This window comes from Bufo bufo, chromosome 4 (genome assembly GCF_905171765.1).
Source record: "Bufo bufo chromosome 4, aBufBuf1.1, whole genome shotgun sequence".
Taxonomy (NCBI): Eukaryota; Metazoa; Chordata; class Amphibia; order Anura; family Bufonidae; genus Bufo; species Bufo bufo.
The window spans coordinates 546808583-546830860 of record NC_053392.1 but is presented as its reverse complement, the minus strand read 5'-3'; the positions used below and the strand labels follow the sequence as shown (position 1 = coordinate 546830860).

Sequence of the window (22278 nt, the reverse complement as noted above, 5' to 3'; positions counted from 1 at the left end):
ACTTAGAGCCCTCTATCATCCATGTCCGGTTCCTACCACTAAGAATTTCTTTTCAGTACGACGAACACCTTCTGAACATCCACAACGACCGGATGACACCTGGATTACAGTAGGACAACCGGTTATACTCTCAGGTGACGCCGTGTACCAAATTTTTTGTGTGTAATTTTTGCACTCATTTGTTATTTTGTTTATATTTAGGGACTTTTTTCTATCCTGATATCAATTAAAACTTACGTTTTAATAATATCACCATTTCAACCTTCAGCTAGTTTCAGCTTTGTCCATCAGCTCCATAGACGTTGAATAGAGGGCAGTGTATGTTCTCTATTGCTGCTTCATTCACACTGAAGTGGCATGAAACCCTCGTTGAGTGACGGTGAGGGTCCGAGCATTGGGGTACTTATCCATCATCATATATTTATCATCTATCCTATGGATAGGTAATAAATATCTATTCTGGGAAAATGGCTATACTGTTAAGAACAGAATATCACTTGCAAAAACTTGAAATATCTCCTTTGTACTTTGATACATTTAAACGTTTCAGTTTACTTTTATGAAGTGTTGGTATATTTGAAGAACACAAGGCAATTGTAGCTGCAGACATTAAAGTTGTCTTGAAAATAAATTGTTACCCCTTCATTTTTTTTATTGTGCAAGCCTGTTCAAAAATTATATTCAGGCTTTCTTTTTTTGTTTTATCTTAGCTATCAGGGGGGAAATTGTTTGCGAAATTACTGTAATTCTAGATTCAACATTGGGCATTAGATATCGGCGAGACCTTTATACGAATTCAAGCTTTTAAGCTGTTAAAAGTAAATGACAGCAAAAAGAATAGCAATAATCAAGTGTAAATACTACCATTCATGAATGACTATGCAGTCACATCAACAGAGGCGATCATGGACGTTGCAGTTGGTCACAGTCACGTTCAGTCTCATTGACACTGTCAGACACATTTCCACTTGGTTCTGATTACATTTAATCGTGTCTGTTGTCAGTCACCAACTGTGGATAATGGCTCCTACATTTGTGTAGGTGGTAGTAGTCATGTTTGTGGTCGGACACAATCACATTCAGTCATGTATACAGTCCTATGTAGTCACTCGTGGGCGCTTTCAATCATGTAAACATTAATGTTATGGTCACTTATGATTATGTGTCTTGGCGACTTTTGACTGTAGCTGCATTGGGGCAGGTTTATTAGATCTGGTGTTTTGTAGGCCAGTCTTAGAAAAATGTATATCGTCAGTTCAATGCGCGAGTCGAAAGTGTCTGGGGCACGTCAATGGATAAAGGAAGAACCAGCACCAGACTCCAAGCTTTAATAGCCATCTTCAATTTTTATTACCAAAACGCGTTTCGGGGATCACATCCTCCTTCATACAGACTTCGGACATAAGTGACAAGACGTAGATACATAGACGCCTGGGAAAAGTATATAGATATTTTTATCTTTATTGAAACAAACTCATTTATTCATGACAAATGCCTATACATTAGAGATTTATGTAAATCCGAATTGTAGATCTATTTTTATTCTGTTTGTGAATCTCTTCTTCAGGGGCAGGCTAGAAACTTAAAGTGGCCCTGGAAAAACAAACTAGAAGCAGCCCCTGTGTTGTAGGTTGGTCGAACTTGACAGAAAGTGGGGCAACACAAGTAGTTGGGGTCAGCACAATATACTACTCCAGAAGCTTTCTCTCTGTGGTGGCCAGTATCGGCTGCCATGTTCTGTCCTTCTCTTCATTTTTTCCCCATTAAGATTGTCACGAACCAGCGGGTGTATACCCACTGTGCCACGTATCCTACCTCCTCTAAGGGTGTTGTCTAAGTGAACCCCTCGATTCTTCACAGTACCCCTGATGCTCACATTCACCCCATGTTGCCCATTATTTGCAGAGGTACTTGGGGATCACCTACTATTAATGTGAGGTACATGGGGTCAACTCCAAATTGAGAAAAGCATATGCCCAGCCTCACATTCAAAATAGGTGACCTCCACTGTGATGTACATTTATGGGGTGAGCTATAAGGTGTATTTATAGGGTAATCTGTGAGGTGTATTTATGGGGTGAGCTGTGGGGTGCATTTATGGGGTGAGCTATAAGTACACTTAGGACAAATGGAGTGCAGTTTTCCAGATATTGTTAAAGGAGTTGTTCTAATAATGTGTAGAACTGGATGCTATAAACTGAAGACACTATTATCTGCCCCCAGGAACATTGTCACGTTCCAGCGGGTGTGAACCCACTGTGCCGCCTGTCCTACCTCCTCTAAGGATGTTGTCTAACTGAACCCCTCGATCTTCACAGTACCCCTGATGGTGGGGATAGACTTTCCCGAGGGGAACACCAGGTCGGTACCTCTTGAGGAGGATTGGCACACAAGGCAGCTGGTCCAGGCAGACCAGGAGGTACCAGAGCAAGGTACCAGAGGTGCAGACATAGTCAGCAGGCTGAGTCGTAACCAGGAGCAACAGTGCAGGACAGTCAAGGCAAGCAAGCAGGGATCAAACAGGTAGCAGAGTCCAGGAACACAAGTAAGAGTCAGGATAACAAGCAGATATCAGGAACCTTAGCAGGAGACAAGGACCTTGACACTGATTCATCTGGGAAAGGGCAGTTGATAATGCTCACATATAGTTCCTGTTGTGGTTGCAGTCAGTGATGGTCGTGATCATTGTTACAGTTAGTGACAGTTGTATTTGTCACAGTGCGAAAGTAATTCCTTTTGATGCAGTACATTTTAATGATTATTTTATCATCTGACACATTTTGCTGTTTTCATCACAACTGACTTACAGTATCAGATCTTCCAGTGGATTACATAATGTATATATTCACACCTTTGGTCAGGTACTGATGATTACACAGATTTCGACCTGAGCCAATTCATCATCATATGTCCTCTTCTCTGGTAATGGTCCACTCTTCTTCAGAACAGCGCTTCCTTGTGAGGATCTCAATCACCTGTTGCTCGCGCACTGTGCTCCATGGTATAATACTATTGCTATTACATCTGTCCTGTTCTCATTATCACTCCGGCTTCAAGTTTTATTACAGTTTTCCATAAAAGATCAAAGACCATTCTGTAATCATAATTTGCCTCTGGATCAGACCGTGCACCGTACACATTGACTTTCTTGCAGCTATGTCTTGGAGAAGGAGGTTTGTAGATGCGTACAATAATGCTGCTCAATATGTGAAGCTCATATTAGCATAGTACATTAAAGGTCATCGGAGAATTGATTTCCTTTCTTTGTACTTACGTTTTTTTTATGTACCCTGCATGAAAACAAAAAAAAATTGCTGCTTTACATTCTACTTTTTCATGTTCTGTAGTGAAGCATGGTACCGCGCTACATGCGCTTCTTCTGGCTGTGCGTCAATGCGTGCTTGCGCATCGCTCCTTTTAAATGCTGGCGCAGGCCGTTGCCATGGAAATTGACAAACCAGGCTGCGTCTGCATAAAGGGAATGACTGAAAATAATACAAATGTAAATATAAAAACAATGACATGTGCAACGTCATGGATCATAAACAATACAAACACTATGACAATATGCTAATACATAGGATATTATAAAAAGGGGCTGAGATCGTTCCTGTCATTCATACCCAGTTCCCCTAGGGCTTGTGTACGTAGTACCCACCTAGCCTCTCTCTGTAGGAGTAGACGATGTCTGTCTCCTCCTTGCAGGGGCGTGGGTACGGTTTCTAAACCTGAGAAGGAGATACAGCTGACGTCACCATCATGAGCTCTTCTCACATGTTCTATGAGTCTCGGACATCCTTTTCCTGTCCTAATGGAATTAAAATGTTCCCTGACTCGTTCATACAGGCATCTTATAGTCTTACCGATGTAGAAGCGTCCACACGTGCACAATAGTAAATATACTACGTAAGTACTGCGGCAATTGATAAAGGTATTAACTTTGTGTGAAATGTCGGCAAACTCAACACATTTCTTCTGAGAATTACTAGTGCACAGTGAGCAGCTTCCACACCTTGCCCTTGGGAAGGTTACTATTAAGCCAGTTCTTGCTCCTATCTGATTGGAACCTACTCCTGACAAGCTTGTCTTTCACAGTATGACTCCTTCTAAAGGAAATCAGGGGTTTCTGCTGTGTCAATTCATTTAGAGTTGCATCCCTTCTTAAGACGTCCCAATTTTTGAATATGACTAACCGTATGCGTTCCGCCATGGGGCTGTACTTAAATGAAAATGCAAATCTGGCGCTCTTTTTCCCCCTTTTGGTCTGATCCTTTTTCTCATATCCACTTTTCAGAAGACTATCTTGTGTGAAGTTTTGTTCCACTCGTTCCATCTCCCTCTCTAGTACCTCTTCCGGATAGCCTCTCCTAACCAGTCGCTGTTTAGGATCCTGAGCCTGTCTGTGGTATCCACTGTCTGTGCTGTTGATACGTCTCAATCTAATGAATTGACTGTAAGGTACGGATTTCTTGACACTCTGTGGATGGAAGCTGTCGTGGTGGAGCAAGGAGTTGGTCGCCGTGGGCTTGACATCGTGGCGAACCTGGGTAATAGTGATTTATACCGTGAATTTGTTGGCGAGGCACTTAAGTTTATTTTAACTAATAATACTTTCCTTTTTGGGAACGAGTGGTTCAGACAAAGAGTGGGTACGGCTATGGGGACCCCCGTCTCCTGTACATTTGCTAATATGTACCTTGCCAGACTAGAGGACAGGTATGTTTACTCTACCAATAACCCTTTTCTTTCTAAGCTTAAAACATATCTACGCTTTGTAGATGATGTGTTTCTAGTCTGGGAAGGTACAGAACAAGAATGTGGTGAATTTGTGAAGTATCTCAATGAGAATGATATGGGCATGACCTTTACAAGGCAATAGGTTAGAATTCTTGGATGTGGCTGTCCTGGTGGAAGGCGACGGGTTGGTCACGGAGGGCTTTCGCAAGCCCACGGCAACCAACTCCTTGCTCCACCACGACAGCTTCCATCCACAGAGTGTCAAGAAATCCGTACCTTACAGTCAATTCATTAGATTGAGACGTATCAACAGCACAGACAGTGGATACCACAGACAGGCTCAGGATCCTAAACAGCGACTGGTTAGGAGAGGCTATCCGGAAGAGGTACTAGAGAGGGAGATGGAACGAGTGGAACAAAACTTCACACAAGATAGTCTTCTGAAAAGTGGATATGAGAAAAAGGATCAGACCAAAAGGGGGAAAAAGAGCGCCAGATTTGCATTTTCATTTAAGTACAGCCCCATGGCGGAACGCATACGGTCAGTCATATTCAAAAATTGGGACGTCTTAAGAAGGGATGCAACTCTAAATGAATTGACACAGCAGAAACCCCTGATTTCCTTTAGAAGGAGTCATACTGTGAAAGACAAGCTTGTCAGGAGTAGGTTCCAATCAGATAGGAGCAAGAACTGGCTTAATAGTAACCTTCCCAAGGGCAACTTCAGGTGTGGAAGCTGCTCACTGTGCACTAGTAATTCTCAGAAGAAATGTGTTGAGTTTGCCGACATTTCACACAAAGTTAATACCTTTATCAATTGCCGCAGTACTTACGTAGTATATTTACTATTGTGCATGTGTGGACGCTTCTACATCGGTAAGACTATAAGATGCCTGTATGAACGAGTCAGGGAACATTTTAATTCCATTAGGACAGGAAAAGGATGTCCGAGACTCATAGAACATGTGAGAAGAGCTCATGATGGTGACGTCAGCTGTATCTCCTTCTCAGGTTTAGAAACCGTACCCACGCCCCTGCAAGGAGGAGACAGACATCGTCTACTCCTACAGAGAGAGGCTAGGTGGGTACTACGTACACAAGCCCTAGGGGAACTGGGTATGAATGACAGGAACGATCTCAGCCCCTTTTTATAATATCCTATGTATTAGCATATTGTCATAGTGTTTGTATTGTTTATGATCCATGACGTTGCACATGTCATTGTTTTTATATTTACATTTGTATTATTTTCAGTCATTCCCTTTATGCAGACGCAGCCTGGTTTGTCAATTTCCATGGCAACGGCCTGCGCCAGCATTTAAAAGGAGCGATGCGCAAGCACGCATTGACGCACAGCCAGAAGAAGCGCATGTAGCGCGAAACGGCCGCCGCTGTTCAATGCGTGCTCTGGATCTGTCCGCCCCCTGCCTGATGTAACTTTGAGAAATAAAGCTGTCTACTACACACGGGTGAGTGCCGCTGCCTGTTTTCACTTCTACACTGATTACGCCTTGTACCTCATCTGCTATGTCCAGCTGAGCACCTCCATTCGTGTTCTATGTGCGCCCAGTTGGTGTAGTAGTGCCGCCCCCTACCTTACTTTACTTGTATTGTTTATTTTCATCTTTGGATTAACCACTTAAGGACCACAGGTTTATACCCCCCTAAAGACCAGGCCCTTTTTTACAAATCGGCACTCCACAACTTTAGCGGTTTATTGCTCGGTCATGCAACTTACCACCCAAATGAATTTTACCTCCTTTTCTTCTCACTAATAGAGCTTTCATTTGGTGGTATTTCATTGCTGCTGACATTTTTACTTTTTTTGTTATTAATCGAAATTTAACGATTTTTTTGCAAAAAAAATGACATTTTTCACTTTCAGTTGTAAAATTTTGCAAAAAAAACGAGATCCATATATAAATTTTGCTCTAAATTTATTGTTCTAAATGTCTTTGATAAAAAAAAAATGTTTGGGTAAAAAAAAAAAATGGTTTGGGTAAAAGTTATAGCGTTTACAAACTATGGTACAAAAATGTGAATTTCCGCTTTTTGAAGCAGCTCTGACTTTCTGAGCACCTGTCATGTTTCCTGAGGTTCTACAATGGCCAGACAGTACAAACACCCCACAAATGACCCCATTTCGGAAAGTAGACACCCTAAGGTATTCGCTGATGGGCATAGTGAGTTCATAGAACTTTTTATTTTTTGTCACAAGTTAGCGGAAAATGATGATTTATTTTTATTTTTTTCTTACAAAGTCTTATATTCCACTAACTTGTGACAAAAAATATAAAGTTCTATGAACTCACTATGCCCATCACGAAATACCTTGGGGTCTCTTCTTTCCAAAATGGGGTCACTTGTGGGGTAGTTCTACTGCCCTGGCATTCTAGGGGCCCAAATGTGTGGTAAGGAGTTTGAAATCAAATTCTGTAAAAAATGACCAGTGAAATCCGAAAGGTGCTCTTTGGAATATGGGCCCCTTTGCCCACCTAGGCTGCAAAAAAGTGTCACACATCTGGTATCGCCGTACTCAGGAGAAGTTGGGGAATGTGTTTTGGGGTGTCATTTTACATATACCCATGCTGGGTGAGAGAAATATCTTGGTCAAATGCCAACTTTGTATAAAAAAATGGGAAAAGTTGTCATTTGCCAAGATATTTCTCTCACCCAGCATGGGTATATGTAAAATGACACCCCAAAACACATTCCCCAACTTCTCCTGAGTACGGAGATACCAGATGTGTGACACTTTTTTGCAGCCTAGGTGGGCAAAGGGGCCCACATTCCAAAGAGCACCTTTCGGATTTCACTGGTTATTTTTTACAGAATTTGATTTCAAACTCCTTACCACACATTTGGGCCCCTAGAATGCCAGGGCAGTAGAACTACCCCACAAGTGACCCCATTTTGGAAAGAAGAGACCCCAAGGTATTCGCTGATGGGCATAGTGAGTTCATGGAAGTTTTTATTTTTTGTCACAAGTTAGTGGAATATGAGACTTTGTATGAAAAAAAAAAGAAATCATCATTTTCCACTAACTTGTGACAAAAAATAAAAAATTCTAGGAACTCGACATGCCCCTCACGGAATACCTTGGGGTGTCTTCTTTCCAAAATGGGGTCACTTGTGGGGTAGTTATACTGCCCTGGCATTTTCCAGGGGCCCTAATGTGTGGTAAGTAGGTAAATGACCTGTGAAATCCGAAAGGTGCTCTTTGTAATATGGGCCCCTTTGCCCACCTAGGCTGCAAAAAAGTGTCACACATGTGGTATCTTCGTACTCGGGAGAAGTTGGGGAATGTGTTTTGGGGTGTCATTTTACATATACCCATGCTGGGTGAGAGAAATATCTTGGCAAAAGACAACTTTTCCCATTTTTTTATACAAAGTTGGCATTTGACCAAGATATTTCTCTCACCCAGCATGGGTATATGTAAAATGACACCCCAAAACACATTCCCCAACTTCTCCTGAGTACGGCGATACCAGATGTGTGACACTTTTTTGCAGCCTAGATGCGCAAAGGTGCCCAAATTCCTTTTAGGAGGGCATTTTTAGACATTTGGATACCAGACTTCTTCTCATGCTTTGGGGCCCCTAGAATGCCAGGGCAGTATAAATACCCCACATGTGACCCCATTTTGGAAAGAAGACACCCCAAGGTATTCAATGAGGGGCATGGCGAGTTCATAGAAATTTTGTTTTTTGGCACAAGTTAGCGGAAATTGATATTTTTTATTTTTTTCTCACAAAGTCTCCCTTTCCGCTAACTTGGGACAAAAATTTCAATCTTTCATGGACTCAATATGCCCCTCACGGAATACCTGGGGGTGTCTTCTTTCCGAAATGGGGTCACATGTGGGGTATTTATACTGCCCTGGCATTCTAGGGGCCCTAAAGCGTGAGAAGAAGTCTGGAATATAAATGTCTAAAAAATTTTACGCATTTGGATTCCGTGAGGGGTATGGTGAGTTCATGTGAGATTTTATTTTTTGACACAAGTTAGTGGAATATGAGACTTTGTAAGAAAAAAAAAAAAAAAAATTCTGCTAACTTGGGCCAAAAAAATGTCTGAATGGAGCCTTACAGAGGGGTGATCAATGACAGGGGGGTGATCAAGGAGTCTATATGGGGTGATCACCCCCCTGTCATTGATCACCCCCCTATAAGGCTCCATTCAGATGTCCGTATGTGTTTTGCGGATCCGATCCATGTATCCGTGGATCCGTAAAAATCATACAGACATCTGAATGCAGCCTGACAGGGGGGGTGATCAATGACAGGGGGGTGATCAGGGAGTCTATATGGGGTGATCACCCCCCCCTGGAAGGCTCCAGGGAGACGCCTGTATGTGTTTTGCGGATCCGATCCATCTATCAGTGGATCCGTAAAAATCATGCGGACGTCTGAATGGAGCTTTACAGGGGGGTGATCAATGACAGGGGGGTAATCAATGACAGGGGGGTGATCAGGGAGTCTATATGGGGTGATCACCACAGTCATTGATCATGCCCCTGTAAGGCTCCATTCAGATGTCCGTATGTGTTTTGCGGATCTGATCCATGTATCCGTGGATCCGTAAAAATCATACGGACATCTGAATGCAGCCTGACAGGGGGGGTGATCAATGACGGGGGGGTGATCAGGGAGTCTATATGGGGTGATCACTCCCCCTGGAAGGCTCCAGGGAGACGCCTGTATGTGTTTTGCGGATCCGATCCATCTATCAGTGGATCCGTAAAAATCATGCGGACGTCTGAATGGAGCTTTACAGGGGTGTGATCAATGACAGGGGTGTAATCAATGACAGGGGGTGATCAGGGAGTCTATATGGGGTGATCACCACAGTCATTGATCACGCCCCTGTAAGGCTCCATTCAGACGTCCGTGTGCGTTTTGCGGATCCGATCCATCTATCAGTGGATCCGTAAAAATCATGCGGACATCTGAATGGAGCTTTACAGGGGTGTGATCAATGACAGGGGGGTAATCAATGACAGGGGAGTGATCAGGGAGTCTATATGGGGTGATCAGGGGTGATCAGGGGCTAATAAGGGGTTAATAAGTGACGGGGGGGGGGTGTAGTGTAGTGGTGCTTGGTGCTACTTTACTGAGCTACCTGTGTCCTCTGGTGGTCGATCCAAACAAAGGGGACCACCAGAGGACCAGGTAGCAGGTATATTAGACGCTGTTATCAAAACAGTGTCTAATATACCTGTTAGGGGTTAAAAAAAACACATCTCCAGCCTGCCAGCGAACGATCGCCGCTGACAGGCTGGAGATCAACTCTCTTACCTTCCGTTCCTGTGAGCGCGCGCGCCTGTGGGCGCGCGTTCACAGGAAATCTCGGCTCACGCGAGATGACGCCTATTGGCGTTAGTGTGACCTGGGTAAGTGGTTAAAGAGGACCTGTCTCCGCTCCTGACATTACTGTTTTAATAGCTTCATGCAATCCCCATGTAATAACATTTCTGAAACATCTATTCTTATGGCTCTATGTTGTGCCATTCCTTTATTATTTCTACTAGAAGTCTGCAGTAAGGGTACAGAGGGGAGGTAACTAGTTGGGGGGGGGGGGGGGGGTCCCTGCACAGACTCACTCTATCCAATCAGTGCTGCCATTGTCAGACTGTGCAGGTACACACCACCAACTTGTTACCACCCTTCTGTACCCTTACTGCAGACTGCTAGCAATTCATTCATAACTTCTAGTAGAAATAATAAATGAATGGCACATAGAGCCATAAGAATAGATGCTCCAGAATTGTTATTACATGGGGAATGCACGAATCTTATAGAACAGGCATGTCAGGAGTGGTGACAGGTCCTCTTTAATGAACCTATCAGAAAAAATTATACAAAACTAATTTATGGGTTAAATAACGTCCCAGAAGTCAGCACAAACTATAATGTTCACACATAATTTACAAGTCATCAAAATTCAACAAAATATCAAGAGTCGTAATTTGCGCTTTCTGCTTAAACTTCTTCTTCTTCTTGACTTTTAAGATTCTAGATTATCGTATAGTTCTGGAAATTAAAACAGGATTTTCATTTCACTTTTTTGCAGTTGCTTATTTGTAGTGGAGCTCATATTTAAATTCACTATTACAAGCACACAATCAGTAAGGCAAAATTTATAGGAAGTCATTTTAGCTAGTAGTATTTTTTAAATAGTTTCCAGGTGTACCATGAGGTACCCACAGAAACAGCAGGAGAAAATGCAAACTCAATGCAGATATTACCCATGATTGGATTTGAAATCAATACCCCAGTTGTAGATTAAAGAAATGTTGCTGTTTTAGGCCTCTTTCGCACAGGCGTCCTGGATTTTCTCCGGATGCATCGCGGGAAACCCACGCGAGTGTGCATGCAATTTCAGTCAGTTTTGACTACGATTGTGTTGCATTGTTCAGTTTTTATTGCGCGGGTGCATTTTGCACGCGTGTGATAAAAAACAGAATGTGGTACCCAGACCCGAACCCGGACTTATTCACTGTAGGTTTTATTGTTTTGTAGGTTTTATTGTTTTCCCTTATAACATGGTTAAAATAATAGCATTCTTAATAAAGAATGCTTACTAAAATGTCGATTAAAAAAAAAATAATTAACAGCCGGCATCGTCTTTTTTTTTTTCTTCTTTCAGGACCTGCAAAAGGACCTTTGATGACGTAATCGCGCTCACCACATGGTGAGCGCGGTGACGTCAGCGCAGGTCCTGCTGAATGAAGATAGAAGATCCTTCTATCTTCATTCAGCAGGACCTGCGCTGACGTCACCGCGCTCACCACGTGGTGAGCGCGATTACGTCATCAAAGGTCCTTTTGCAGGTCCTGAAAGAAGAAAAAAGAAGACGATGCCAGCTGTTAATTATTTTTTTTTAATCGTCATTTTAGTAAGCATTCTGTATTAAAGGTGCTTTTGCAGGTCCTGAAAGAAGAAGAAGAAGAAGAAAGATGATGATGCCGGCTGCGCAATCAAGTGGATGAGGTGAGTTAATTTTTATTTTATTTTTTAACCATGTTATAAGGGAAAATAATACAATGAATTTACTTTAATGGGGTCCGGGGTTGCTCATCCCTATTATCTCCTAACAACCATGTGTGAAAATCGCACAGCATCCGCACTTGCTTACGAATGCTTACGATTTTCACGCAGCCATATTCATTTCTATGGGGCCTGCGTTGCGTGAAAAACGCAGACTATAGAACATGCTGCGATTTTCACGCATCCCCCAAGAGATGCGTGAAAATCACCGCTCATCTGCACAGCCCCATTGAAGTGAATGGGTCCGGATTCAATGCAGGTGCAATGCGTTCACCTCGCGCATTGCACCCGCGCGGAAATCTCACCCACTCTTTGTCTAACACACCGCCATAAGTAACTTTGTAATGCATCTTATCAGAAAAAAATGCAGTGTTCTTGAGTTATTAGCTGTTTCTGCCCCTCCCTTTTCTAAAATGACTGTCTTACAAAGTCTAAAAATCATGAGAAATCAGTCTTGGATGGTTGCTGTTCACTGAAGGATCAGATTAAATCACGCCATACTAGTCTGTGGAGAGGAGGGGGGTAGGCTACAGGAACTAAAGGAGATACTATAGAGAGACACAAAGCGAGAAAGACCGCACAGTTAAATAGAAAGTTTCTGTCTCTGCCCAAGTGCTATATTTACAGCCATTCTCTGTAATGTCCTCCATGATCCTGGTGCCGTTTCTAGGTGAGTGTGATAAAGTTAGGAAACAAATTCTCCTCTACTTTCTGTATGCAATGCATGGGAGCTAGTTTTCATCCACCAGATCTGGGAGAACAACCATTTTTGTGGTCACCTTTCCTCCCAAAAAACACTATCAAGCGATCAAAAAGTTGGTACCTTGCCAACTCATCCTGCAAAAAAAAAAAAAAATATGGCTCTCACAACATGGAGATGCAAAAAATATGATTTTTTTTTTTTTTTTAATTAGTTTGCGAAAAATTGGTAAAATAAAATAAATAAATAAATAGTGATCAAAAAGTCATATGTACCCCAAAATAGAACCAATAATGGCAACTCATCCCCCAAAAAGATATGCCCTCACACAACTCTATTGAGAGAAAAAAAAATGTATGGTTCCCCAAAAATGTCTGTACTGCTACCCCAAAGGCTGTTCAATAGCAACATGGCGCCTGTAAACCAGTCCATCAAAATCTACACTGCAAAAACCAAAAGGCTGTCTTTCCTTTTTGAACCCTGTGGCGTGCTCAAACAGCTGCTTACATCAGCTTTGATGGCATTTCAGTACCCAGTAGAACAATTTAAAGGACGCGGAGTGTCTCAGATGGCAGAAGCTGGGCATAGAGAATTGGGCACTGAAATACCATATCTGTGGAAAATTTGCAATTTTAATTTTGCACTGTCCGCTGTGCATTAAGTTCTGCAAAATATCTGTGGGGTCAAAATGCTCACTCCAGCCCTTAATACCTTGATGGGCGGTGTTTCCAAAATTTCTGATGTTGGGGGAGTTCCATTTATTATTTCAACCCAGATCCTCTACAGTTGTCAGCACATGATTTGTAAATGTCGCAATGTGCATGGTGATCCTTTTACTCTTGAGCCATCTCATGTTCTGGCAAAAAGGTTAGGGCCACATGTACTGTAGGGTGTTTCTAGCACCAGGAAACATAATAATAACAGGGCTGACTTTTCACACTGGCACTTGATAGGCACAACATATTGGGCACCAAGTTGGCATATCTGCAGCCAAATTTCAATATTCACATCTGCTGTGCAATGCTTACTCCACCCCTTAAGAAAGAACTTCAGGGGGGTAGTTTCCAAAATGGAGTCACTTTCCAGAGGTTCCATTCATTATTTCACCCCAGAGCCTCTACGGTTGTCAGCATGAGATGCGTAAATCACCATATTGGGCCTCAAATTTGCATGGTGCTCTTTTACTCCAGAGCCCTGTTTTATGTCCAGGCAAAAGATTTGGGCCACTTGTAGGGTGTTTCTAGCATAGGCTACTTTCACACCAGCGTTTTCCCCTTCTGCTATTGAGATCCGCTTCAGTTATGTCCCCATTCATTGTCAATGGGGACAAAACTGAACAGAAGGGAACAGAGTGCAGCAGAATGCATTCCGTTCTGTTTCATTGCGCTCCCATGACGCACACAAAAGCGCTGCAAGCTGCGGATTCGTCCCCCATTGACTTACAATTGTTTTAGAGACAGATCCGTCATGGCTATTTTAGAGATCATACAACAAGATCCGTTCATAACAGATGCAATCGGTTGTATTATCATGACGGAAGCGTTTTTGCTGATCCATGACGGATCCAGCAAAAACGCCATAATCATAAACGGCTTACTTTTCATATGCTGGGCACAACATATTGGGCACTGAAAATTGCAATTTTCACTTTGCATCTGCTGTGCATTAATTTTTGCAAAATACCTGTGGGGTCAAAATGCTCACTTATACCCCTTGGTAAATTCTGGGAGGGGTGTGGTTTTCTAAAATGGGGTCACTTCTTGAGGGTTTCTTTTTTTTTTATCTAACCTCTGAGCCTCAAATCGCCAAACTAGGCCTCAAATGCACATGGAGCTCTTTCTCTTCTGAACCCTGTGATCTGGGGTGTTGACGTATTCAGGAGAAAATGAGGAGCTTTTGTCCTGTTACCCCTTGGAAAAATGAAAAATACGGGATTTATACACGTTATTGGAAAAAATTAATTTTTTTATTTTCAAAGCCATGTGTGGGATCAAAGCCCTCAGTACACACCCTCGATAAATTCCTTGAGGGGTGTATTTTTCAAAATGCGGTCACTTTCTATCTAATACATCTTTACTATAACAAAGCAAGCACAGACAGAGAGGCTTAATTTTATGGCTGTGAATCACGCATTACGGCAGACTTACCACGAGGTCTTGGGCATGTGGTTTCTGGTACATAGACAGACCTTGATCACTTTTATCCATCTCTTCAATCTGTCTTATGTACTGAAGCTTAAAGGGGTTTTCCAAGATGTTAATACTGATGATCTAACCTGTGAATAGGTCATCCGTATCTGATTGGTGGGGGTCAGACACTCAGGACCCCCGCCGATCAACTGTTCGAGAAGTAGTGCTGCAGCCTTTTCACTGCTTTTCGTAGGCCAGTGACGACCCGTTTATCGGTCACATGGACTAGGCGCAGCTCAGCCGCATTAAATTAAATGGGGCTGAGCTGCGATGCCAAGCACAGCCGCTATACAGTGTACGGTGGTGAGCTCGGGAAGCTTGAGCGCCGTTGCCTTCTCAAACAGCTGATCGGCAGGGGTGCCAGGTTTCGGACCTCCACCGATCAGATACTGATGAGCAATCCTGAGGATAGGTCATCAGTATTAACATCTCGGAAAACCCTTTTAATTGTAAAATGTTTGCTTTCACAGTGAGTAAAGCATTGTAATTAATAGTCTTCAGTATCTCCATGTACATGGTGGTTCAGTTATGCACACCACACATTCTGTACTTTAAAGGGGTTCTGCACTTTGTTTAAACTGATGGATAGATCATCAGCATCTGATCGGCGGGGGGTCCGACACCCGGGACCCCCGCCGATCAGCTGTTTAAGAAGGCAGCGACGCTCCAGCAGCGCCGCGGCCTTCTCACTGTTTACCACTGGCCGTGTGACGTCACGACTTGTATCAACTGGCCTGGGCGGGGCTAAGCTCCATTCAAGTGAACAGAGCTTAGCCGCGCCCAGGCCCAGTGATACTAGTCGTGACATCACTGGGCCTGCGGTAAACAGTGAGAAGGCCGCTGCGCTGCTGGAGCGCCGCTGCCTTCACAAACAGCTGATCGGCAGGGGTCCCGGGTGTCAGACTCCCGCCGATCAGATGCTGATGATCTATCCAGAGGATAGATCATCAGTTTAAACAAAGTGCAGAACCCCTTTAAAGCGGAGCTGTCACCTCTCTCTTTTAGTAACTAATTGCATTCCCTATGCAATAACAATCCAAGAGTATCTTTTCTTATAACTCTATGTTGTGTTTATCCTTACTCGAACTTGGGGTGTTTCCAGTTGGGGGGGGGGGGGGGGTCCCTTCACGGTCTGACACTATCAAATCAGTGCTGCCAGTGTCACAGGGTGTAAGAACACACCCCCAACTGGTAACGCCCAGTTGGACCTTCATTGCAGGCTGCTGGAGATTCATTCATAAGCTTCAAGTTGGAATAATAGAGTTATATGAAAATATGCTCCAGAATTCTTATTACACAGGGAATGCAAGTAGTTACTGAAACAGACAAGTCTGGAGAGATGACCGGTCTTCTTTAATGTTCTATATAATAGCGAATACTGATGTTTTGATGAGTATGCGGTGCGCAGAGATGATCTCAGTAGTGTGATACAGTGTATTAATATACATGTTATTTTCTCTTCTAGGAAAAATCCACAACACAAGCTGGAATACAAGCACACTAGACCGCCAGGTAAGGAGAATGCCTTCTTTTATGTGTTGCTAGCAGAAGGACCCGGCTTCTCACGGGTATATTTCATCTATTTCATTTAATGTTTGTGTGTGTCTTTAAAAGATATCGACAGTATCCCCCATAACAGTGACCTCTAGAGCAACCCGCCCCTTTAATAGTGAACTCCACAGTCCCCCACCCCTTAACACTGACCCCACCAAAGTGCCCCGCCACTTTAAAATGGGACCTCCACAGCAGACCATCCCCTTAACTTTGACCTTCACAGCAGCCCGTCCCTTTAACAGTGCGTTTCACAGCACCCCACTCCATTGACTGTGACCTCCTCAGGTGCCCGCCCCCTTAACAGTGACCTCCACAGTACCCCTCTGCCTTAACAGTGACCTCTCAGTACCCTGCTGCCTTAACAGTGACCTCCACAGCAGTTGACCCTTTAATAGTGGCCCCTGCCCCCTTAACAGTGACCTCCACAGTGTCCTCCCCTTTAACAATGACCTCCACAGCGGCCTGCCCCCTTAACAGTAACATCCACAGTGTCCGCCCCTTTAACAGTGACCTCCACAGCGCCCTGGCCCTTTAATGCTAGGGCTGCATGACGACATGTGTCGCGCAACATTTTGTCTCAACAATTTTTATAATGCTAGACTATGGTGTCGCTCTGCGACACGTGACCTACTGCGTCGCTGTCACAGCATGTCGCAGTGCAACACCATAGACTATCATTATAAAAATTGTCACTCAACATTGGTGCGACATCAATGTCGCAGTGTAGTTGTGCTCTATGTGTCGTGCGACTTATTTCTCGCGCGACACATGTCGTCATGTAGCCCTAGCCTAAAGCTGACCAACAGCAGTGAAGAAAAATGGCTGGGTTGTTATGGAAACCTGGAGTAAAACTGTGTGTATGTGGAGATTAAGGGCCTACAAGCTTCTATTGGCTGATAAGGGACATGTGACCGTGTGTACAGCAGTTGGGATATGAAGAGAAAGACTTGCAGGCTTGTATTAGCTAATGCAGGTCATTTTTTGGGAATATCTCAGGAACGGTACGTCCTAGAGAGCTGTGACCCCCACAAGATTTCTTTCCTGGTAGCAAGGGATGTGTAAACAAAGTTTCGTTGAAATTGATGGTTGCATTTTTGAGTGATCGCGGAACATACATACATACATACATGCATACATATATACATATATACAGTCCTGATCAAAAGTTTAAGACCACTTGAAAAATGGCAAAAAATCATATTTAGCATGAATGGATCTTAACAAGGTTCCAAGTAGAGCTTCAACATGCAACTAGAAGAAATGGGAGTGAGACAAAACATTTTTTGAGCATTCAATTTAATGAAAACAACAAATAAACTGAAACAGGCTGTTTTTCAGCTGATCAAAAGTTTAGGACCATACCTCCAAATAAACCCTAAACCCCCCCCAAAACAGAAATCCAACTTCCAAACATGAACCCATTAATGAGTAGCTCCGCCGTTATTGTTATTCTTTTCGGCATGCTTAATGCAAGCGTTTCCATGAGGTGAGTGGGAACATTTCGCCAAGTGGTGAAGACGGCCGCACGAAGGCCATCTACTGTCTGAAACTGTTTTCCATTTCTGTAAACTTCCCTTGCCATCCATCCCCAAAGGTTCCCAATTGGATTTAGATCAGGGGAACACGCAGGGTGGGCCAAAAGAGTGATGTTGTTCTCCTGGAAGAAGTCCCTTGTCCTGCGGGCATTGTGTACTGTAGTGTTGTCCTGTTGAAAAACCCAGTCGTTACCACACAGACGAGGGCCCTCAGTCATGAGGAATGCTCTCTGCAACATCTGGACATAGCCAGCGGCTGTTTGACGCCCCTGCACTTCCTGAAGCTCCATTGTTCCACTGAAGGAAAAAGCACCCCAGACCATTATGGTGCCCCCTCCACTGTGGCGCGTAGAAAACATCTCAGGTGGGATCTGCTTGTCATGCCAGTAACGTTGGAAACCATCAGGACCGTCAAGGTTACATTTTTTTCTCATGAGAGAATAAAACTTTCTTCCGCCTTTGAATGTCCCATGTTTGGTGCTCTCTTGCAAAGTCCAAACGAGCAGTTCTGTGGCGTTCAAGGAGACAAGGTCTTTGAAGACGTTTTTTGTTTTTGAAGCCCTTCAGTCTCAGATGCCGTCTGATGGTTATGGGGCTGCAGTCAGCACCAGTAAGGGCCTTAATTTGGGTCGAGGATCGTCCAGTCGGACAGCCAATTGGATCCTCCGGCTCAGTGCTGATGAAATTTTTTGGGGTCTTCCACTTGACTTTTTTGTTCCATAACCCTCAGGATCATTTAAGAAATTCCAAATGATTGTCTTACTGCGTCCCACCTCAGCAGCGATGGCGCGCTGTGAGAGACCCTGCTTATGCAGTTCAACAACCCAACTACGTTCAAAAATGGAGAGTTTTTTTTGCCTTTTCCATCACAACGTGTGACTACCTGACAGAAAATGACAATGAATCCACATCTTTGCACAGATTTGGCCTTTTAAAGGCATGTGGTCCTAAACTTTTGATCAGTTGAAAAACAGCCTGTTTCAGTTTATTCGTTGTTTTCATTAAATTGAATGCTCAAAAAATGTTTTGTCTCACTCCCATTTCTTCTTGTTGCATGTTGAAGCTCTACTTGGAACCTTGTTAAGATCCAGCCATGCTAAATATGATTTTCTGCCATTTTTCAAGTGGTCTTAAACTTTTGATCAGGACTGTATGACCTTCTTTATATATATATATATATATATATATATATATATATATATATATATATATATATATTAATATATATTACCTATATATATCCCTTTATTTTTATAGCAGGACTGGACTGGTGATTGTCTCACATTTGATAGCTCATAGTACAGTATGTACATATATACATATCAAAGCTTTTGACCCCACTGATCACTAAAACAAGGAGAAAGAAGCTTTCATGAGGAGCACTCTCTGTCATGGCAGCTGAAGACAGGCTCAATAGAGTGTCACCACCAGAACAAGAAAAAAGCAAAATGTAGCAGCACAACGGAAAATAGGGGTAAATACTGTTCCTTATTGTGGTGGTGCCTGCCGTGTCGGAAGTAAGTCTCAGACTCCCCCAACTGTAGATGCACTTGTAAAAAAAAACGCAGCACTCTCCAGTCTTGATTCTCTCAAAGATTTATTCACCAACACTTAGGGGGCTTGATAAAGACCACACAGGTCGAAACGTCGCCAAGTGTTGGTGAATAAACCTTTGAGAGAATTAAGACTAGAGTGCTGCGTTTTTTTTACAAGTGCACCACCAGAACAAGGCATCAGGGCATTTAACCCATAGTGGTGCATTCATTATTCAATACCTTGTTGGCATCTCACAGTGACTTGAGTCAAATTATATGAGTTATCACATTACATATTATACCATTCACATGAGATAGTGTGTCATATGATAGGCCATAAGTCAGTTTATTAATGATTTCCACCATATACAGTAATTTGGGGTGTACTATCTCTCCTCACGCCAATTAAAGTGTTCTCTCCCCAAGGAGAGATAGTACCCCACAAATCCTAACTTGACCTCTCACCCAGTAAGCCAGTACTCTGTGCTCTGCACCCCGAAACAGCTGTCTGCAGGTGAGGTGCTGGCTTATTAAATATCTGAGTCACGTCTCATGTAGGGTTGTTTCGATACCAAAATTTTGATTCGGTTTCGATACCATAAAAAAGTATTTCGATACTTGATACCATTCGATACCACGCAAAAAAAAGCTGCATGCATTCCGCATTTTATGGAACGTCCGGCCCATAATAGAACAATCCGATCCTATTTTTTGGGGGGACAAGGTGATAAAAAAAAAAAGGCGAATCGCGCAGTTTTCAGAATTTTTTTTTTTCTGTTATGGCGTTCACCGCATAGTCAGGAGAAAAAAGTGCATATAAAATTTTGGTCTATATTGTTGTCGACCTTCTTTATCACGCGGATGCAGATTTTGAAGCGGTCAGCGCACATGACCACTTCTATGACGTCACAAAATACTGCGGTAATTAGGAAACAGCGATATCGCCATATCGCTGTTTCCTAATACCGCGGTATACCGCCAACACCGGTATATCGCCCAACCCTAGGTTGAATACCATTACCCCTTTTGGTCTAAATGACTATATAGATTTTAAAACATAGAATGTGTTGGCAGATAAGAACCCTTTGGCCCATCTAGTCTGCCCAATATACTAAATACTATGGATAGCCCCTGGCCCTATCTTATATGAAGGATGGCCTTATGCCTATCCCATGCATGCTTAAACTCCTTCACTGTATTTGCAGCTACCACTTCTGCAGGAAGGCTATTCCATGCATCCACTACTCTCTCAGTAAAGTAATACTTCCTGATATTACTTTTAAACCTTTGCCCCTCTAATTTAAAAATATGTCCTCTTGTAGCAGTTTTTCTTCTTTTAAATATTCTCTCCTCTTTTACCTTGTTGATTCCCTATGTATTTAAAAGTTTCTATCATATCCCCTCTGTCTCGTCTTTCTTCCAAGCTATACATGTTAAGGTCCTTTAATCTTTCCTGGTAAGTTTTATCCTGCAATCCATGTACCAGTTTAGTAGCTCTTCTCTGAACTCTCTCCAAAGTATCAATATCCTTTTGGAGATATGGTCTCCAGTACTGAGCACAATACTCCAAATGAGGTCTCACTAGTGCTCTGTAGAGCGGCATGAGCACCTCCCTCTTTCTACTGGTAATTCCTCTCCCTATACACCCAAGCATTCTGCTAGCATTTCCTGCTGCTCTATGACATTGTCTGCCTACCTCTAAGTCTTCTGAAATAATAACCCCTAAATCCCTTTCCTCAGATACTGAGGTTAGGACTGTATCACTGATTTTATATTCTGCTCTTGGGTTTTTACACCCCAGGTGCATTATCTTGTACTTATCAACATAAAATTTTAGTTGCCAGATTTTTGACCATTCCTCTAGTTTTCCTAAATCCATTTCCATTTGGTGTATCCCTCCAGGAACATCAACCCGGTTACAAATCTTTGTGTCATCAGCAAAAAGACACACCTTACCATCAAGTACTTCTGCAATTTCGCTGATAAAGATATTAAACAATATGGGTCCCAGAACAGATCCCTGAGGTACCCCACTGGTAACAAGACCATGGTCTGAATATACTCCATTGACTACAACCCTCTGTTGTCTGTCCCTCAGCCGCTGCCGAATCCATTCAACAATATGGGAGTCCGAGCACAAAGACTGCAATTTATTGATAAGCCTTCAATGTGGGACAGTATCAAAAGCCTTACTAAAGTCTAGATAAGCGATGTCTACTGCACCTCCGCCATCTATTATTTTAGTCACCCAATCAAAAAAATCAATAAGATTAGTTTGACATGATCTCCCTGAAGTAAACCCATGCTGTTTTTCATCTTTCAATCCATGGGATTTTAGATGTTCCACAATCCTCTCCTTAAGTATGGTTTCCAATTATTTCCCCACTATTGATGTCAGGCTTACTGGCCTATAGTTGCCCAATTCCTCCCTACTACCTTTCTTGTGAATGGGCACAACATTTGCTAATTTCCAATCTTCTGGGACGACTCCTGTTGCCAGTGATTGGTTAAATAAATCTGTTAATGGTTTTGCTAGTTCACTGCTGAGCTCTTTTAATAGCTTTGGGTGTATCCCATCAGGCCCCTGTGACTTATTTGTATTCATTTTAGACAGCTGACTTAGAACCTCTTCCTCTGTAAAGACACATACATCAAAAGATTCATTAGTTTTCCTTCCTAACTGAGGTCCTTATCCTTCATTTATCCTTCATTTTCCTTTGTAAAAACTGAACAGAAGTATTCATTGAAGCAGTCAGCTAGTTCTTTATCTTCTTCCATATACCTTCCTTCTTTTGTTTTTAATTTGTTAATTCCTTGTTTTAGTAGTCCCATTTCCCCTGGACTCCATTGAAACTGTTCCAATCTGATAGGGACTTGTATACCACTAATCAGATTTTTGAATTTTGCATGTTTTATATGATCTATTATTGGATAACTAGCTGTTCTTTCGTCAATCTATCTGGTGGCTAGGACTGA

At 42.7% G+C, this 22278-nt stretch overlaps 1 protein-coding gene across 3 annotated transcripts in view; it reads left to right on the top strand.

The window, feature by feature from the left end:
* The window catches only part of APLF (aprataxin and PNKP like factor), a 254569-nt gene that overhangs the window by 206247 nt on the left and 26044 nt on the right, over positions 1-22278 (top strand). For all 3 annotated transcript variants that reach the window (XM_040430044.1, XM_040430043.1, XM_040430045.1), the window contains one exon: positions 16144-16190. In XM_040430044.1, the coding sequence (XP_040285978.1) occupies positions 16144-16190 (47 nt within the window). The remainder of the gene's footprint in view (positions 1-16143; positions 16191-22278) is intronic.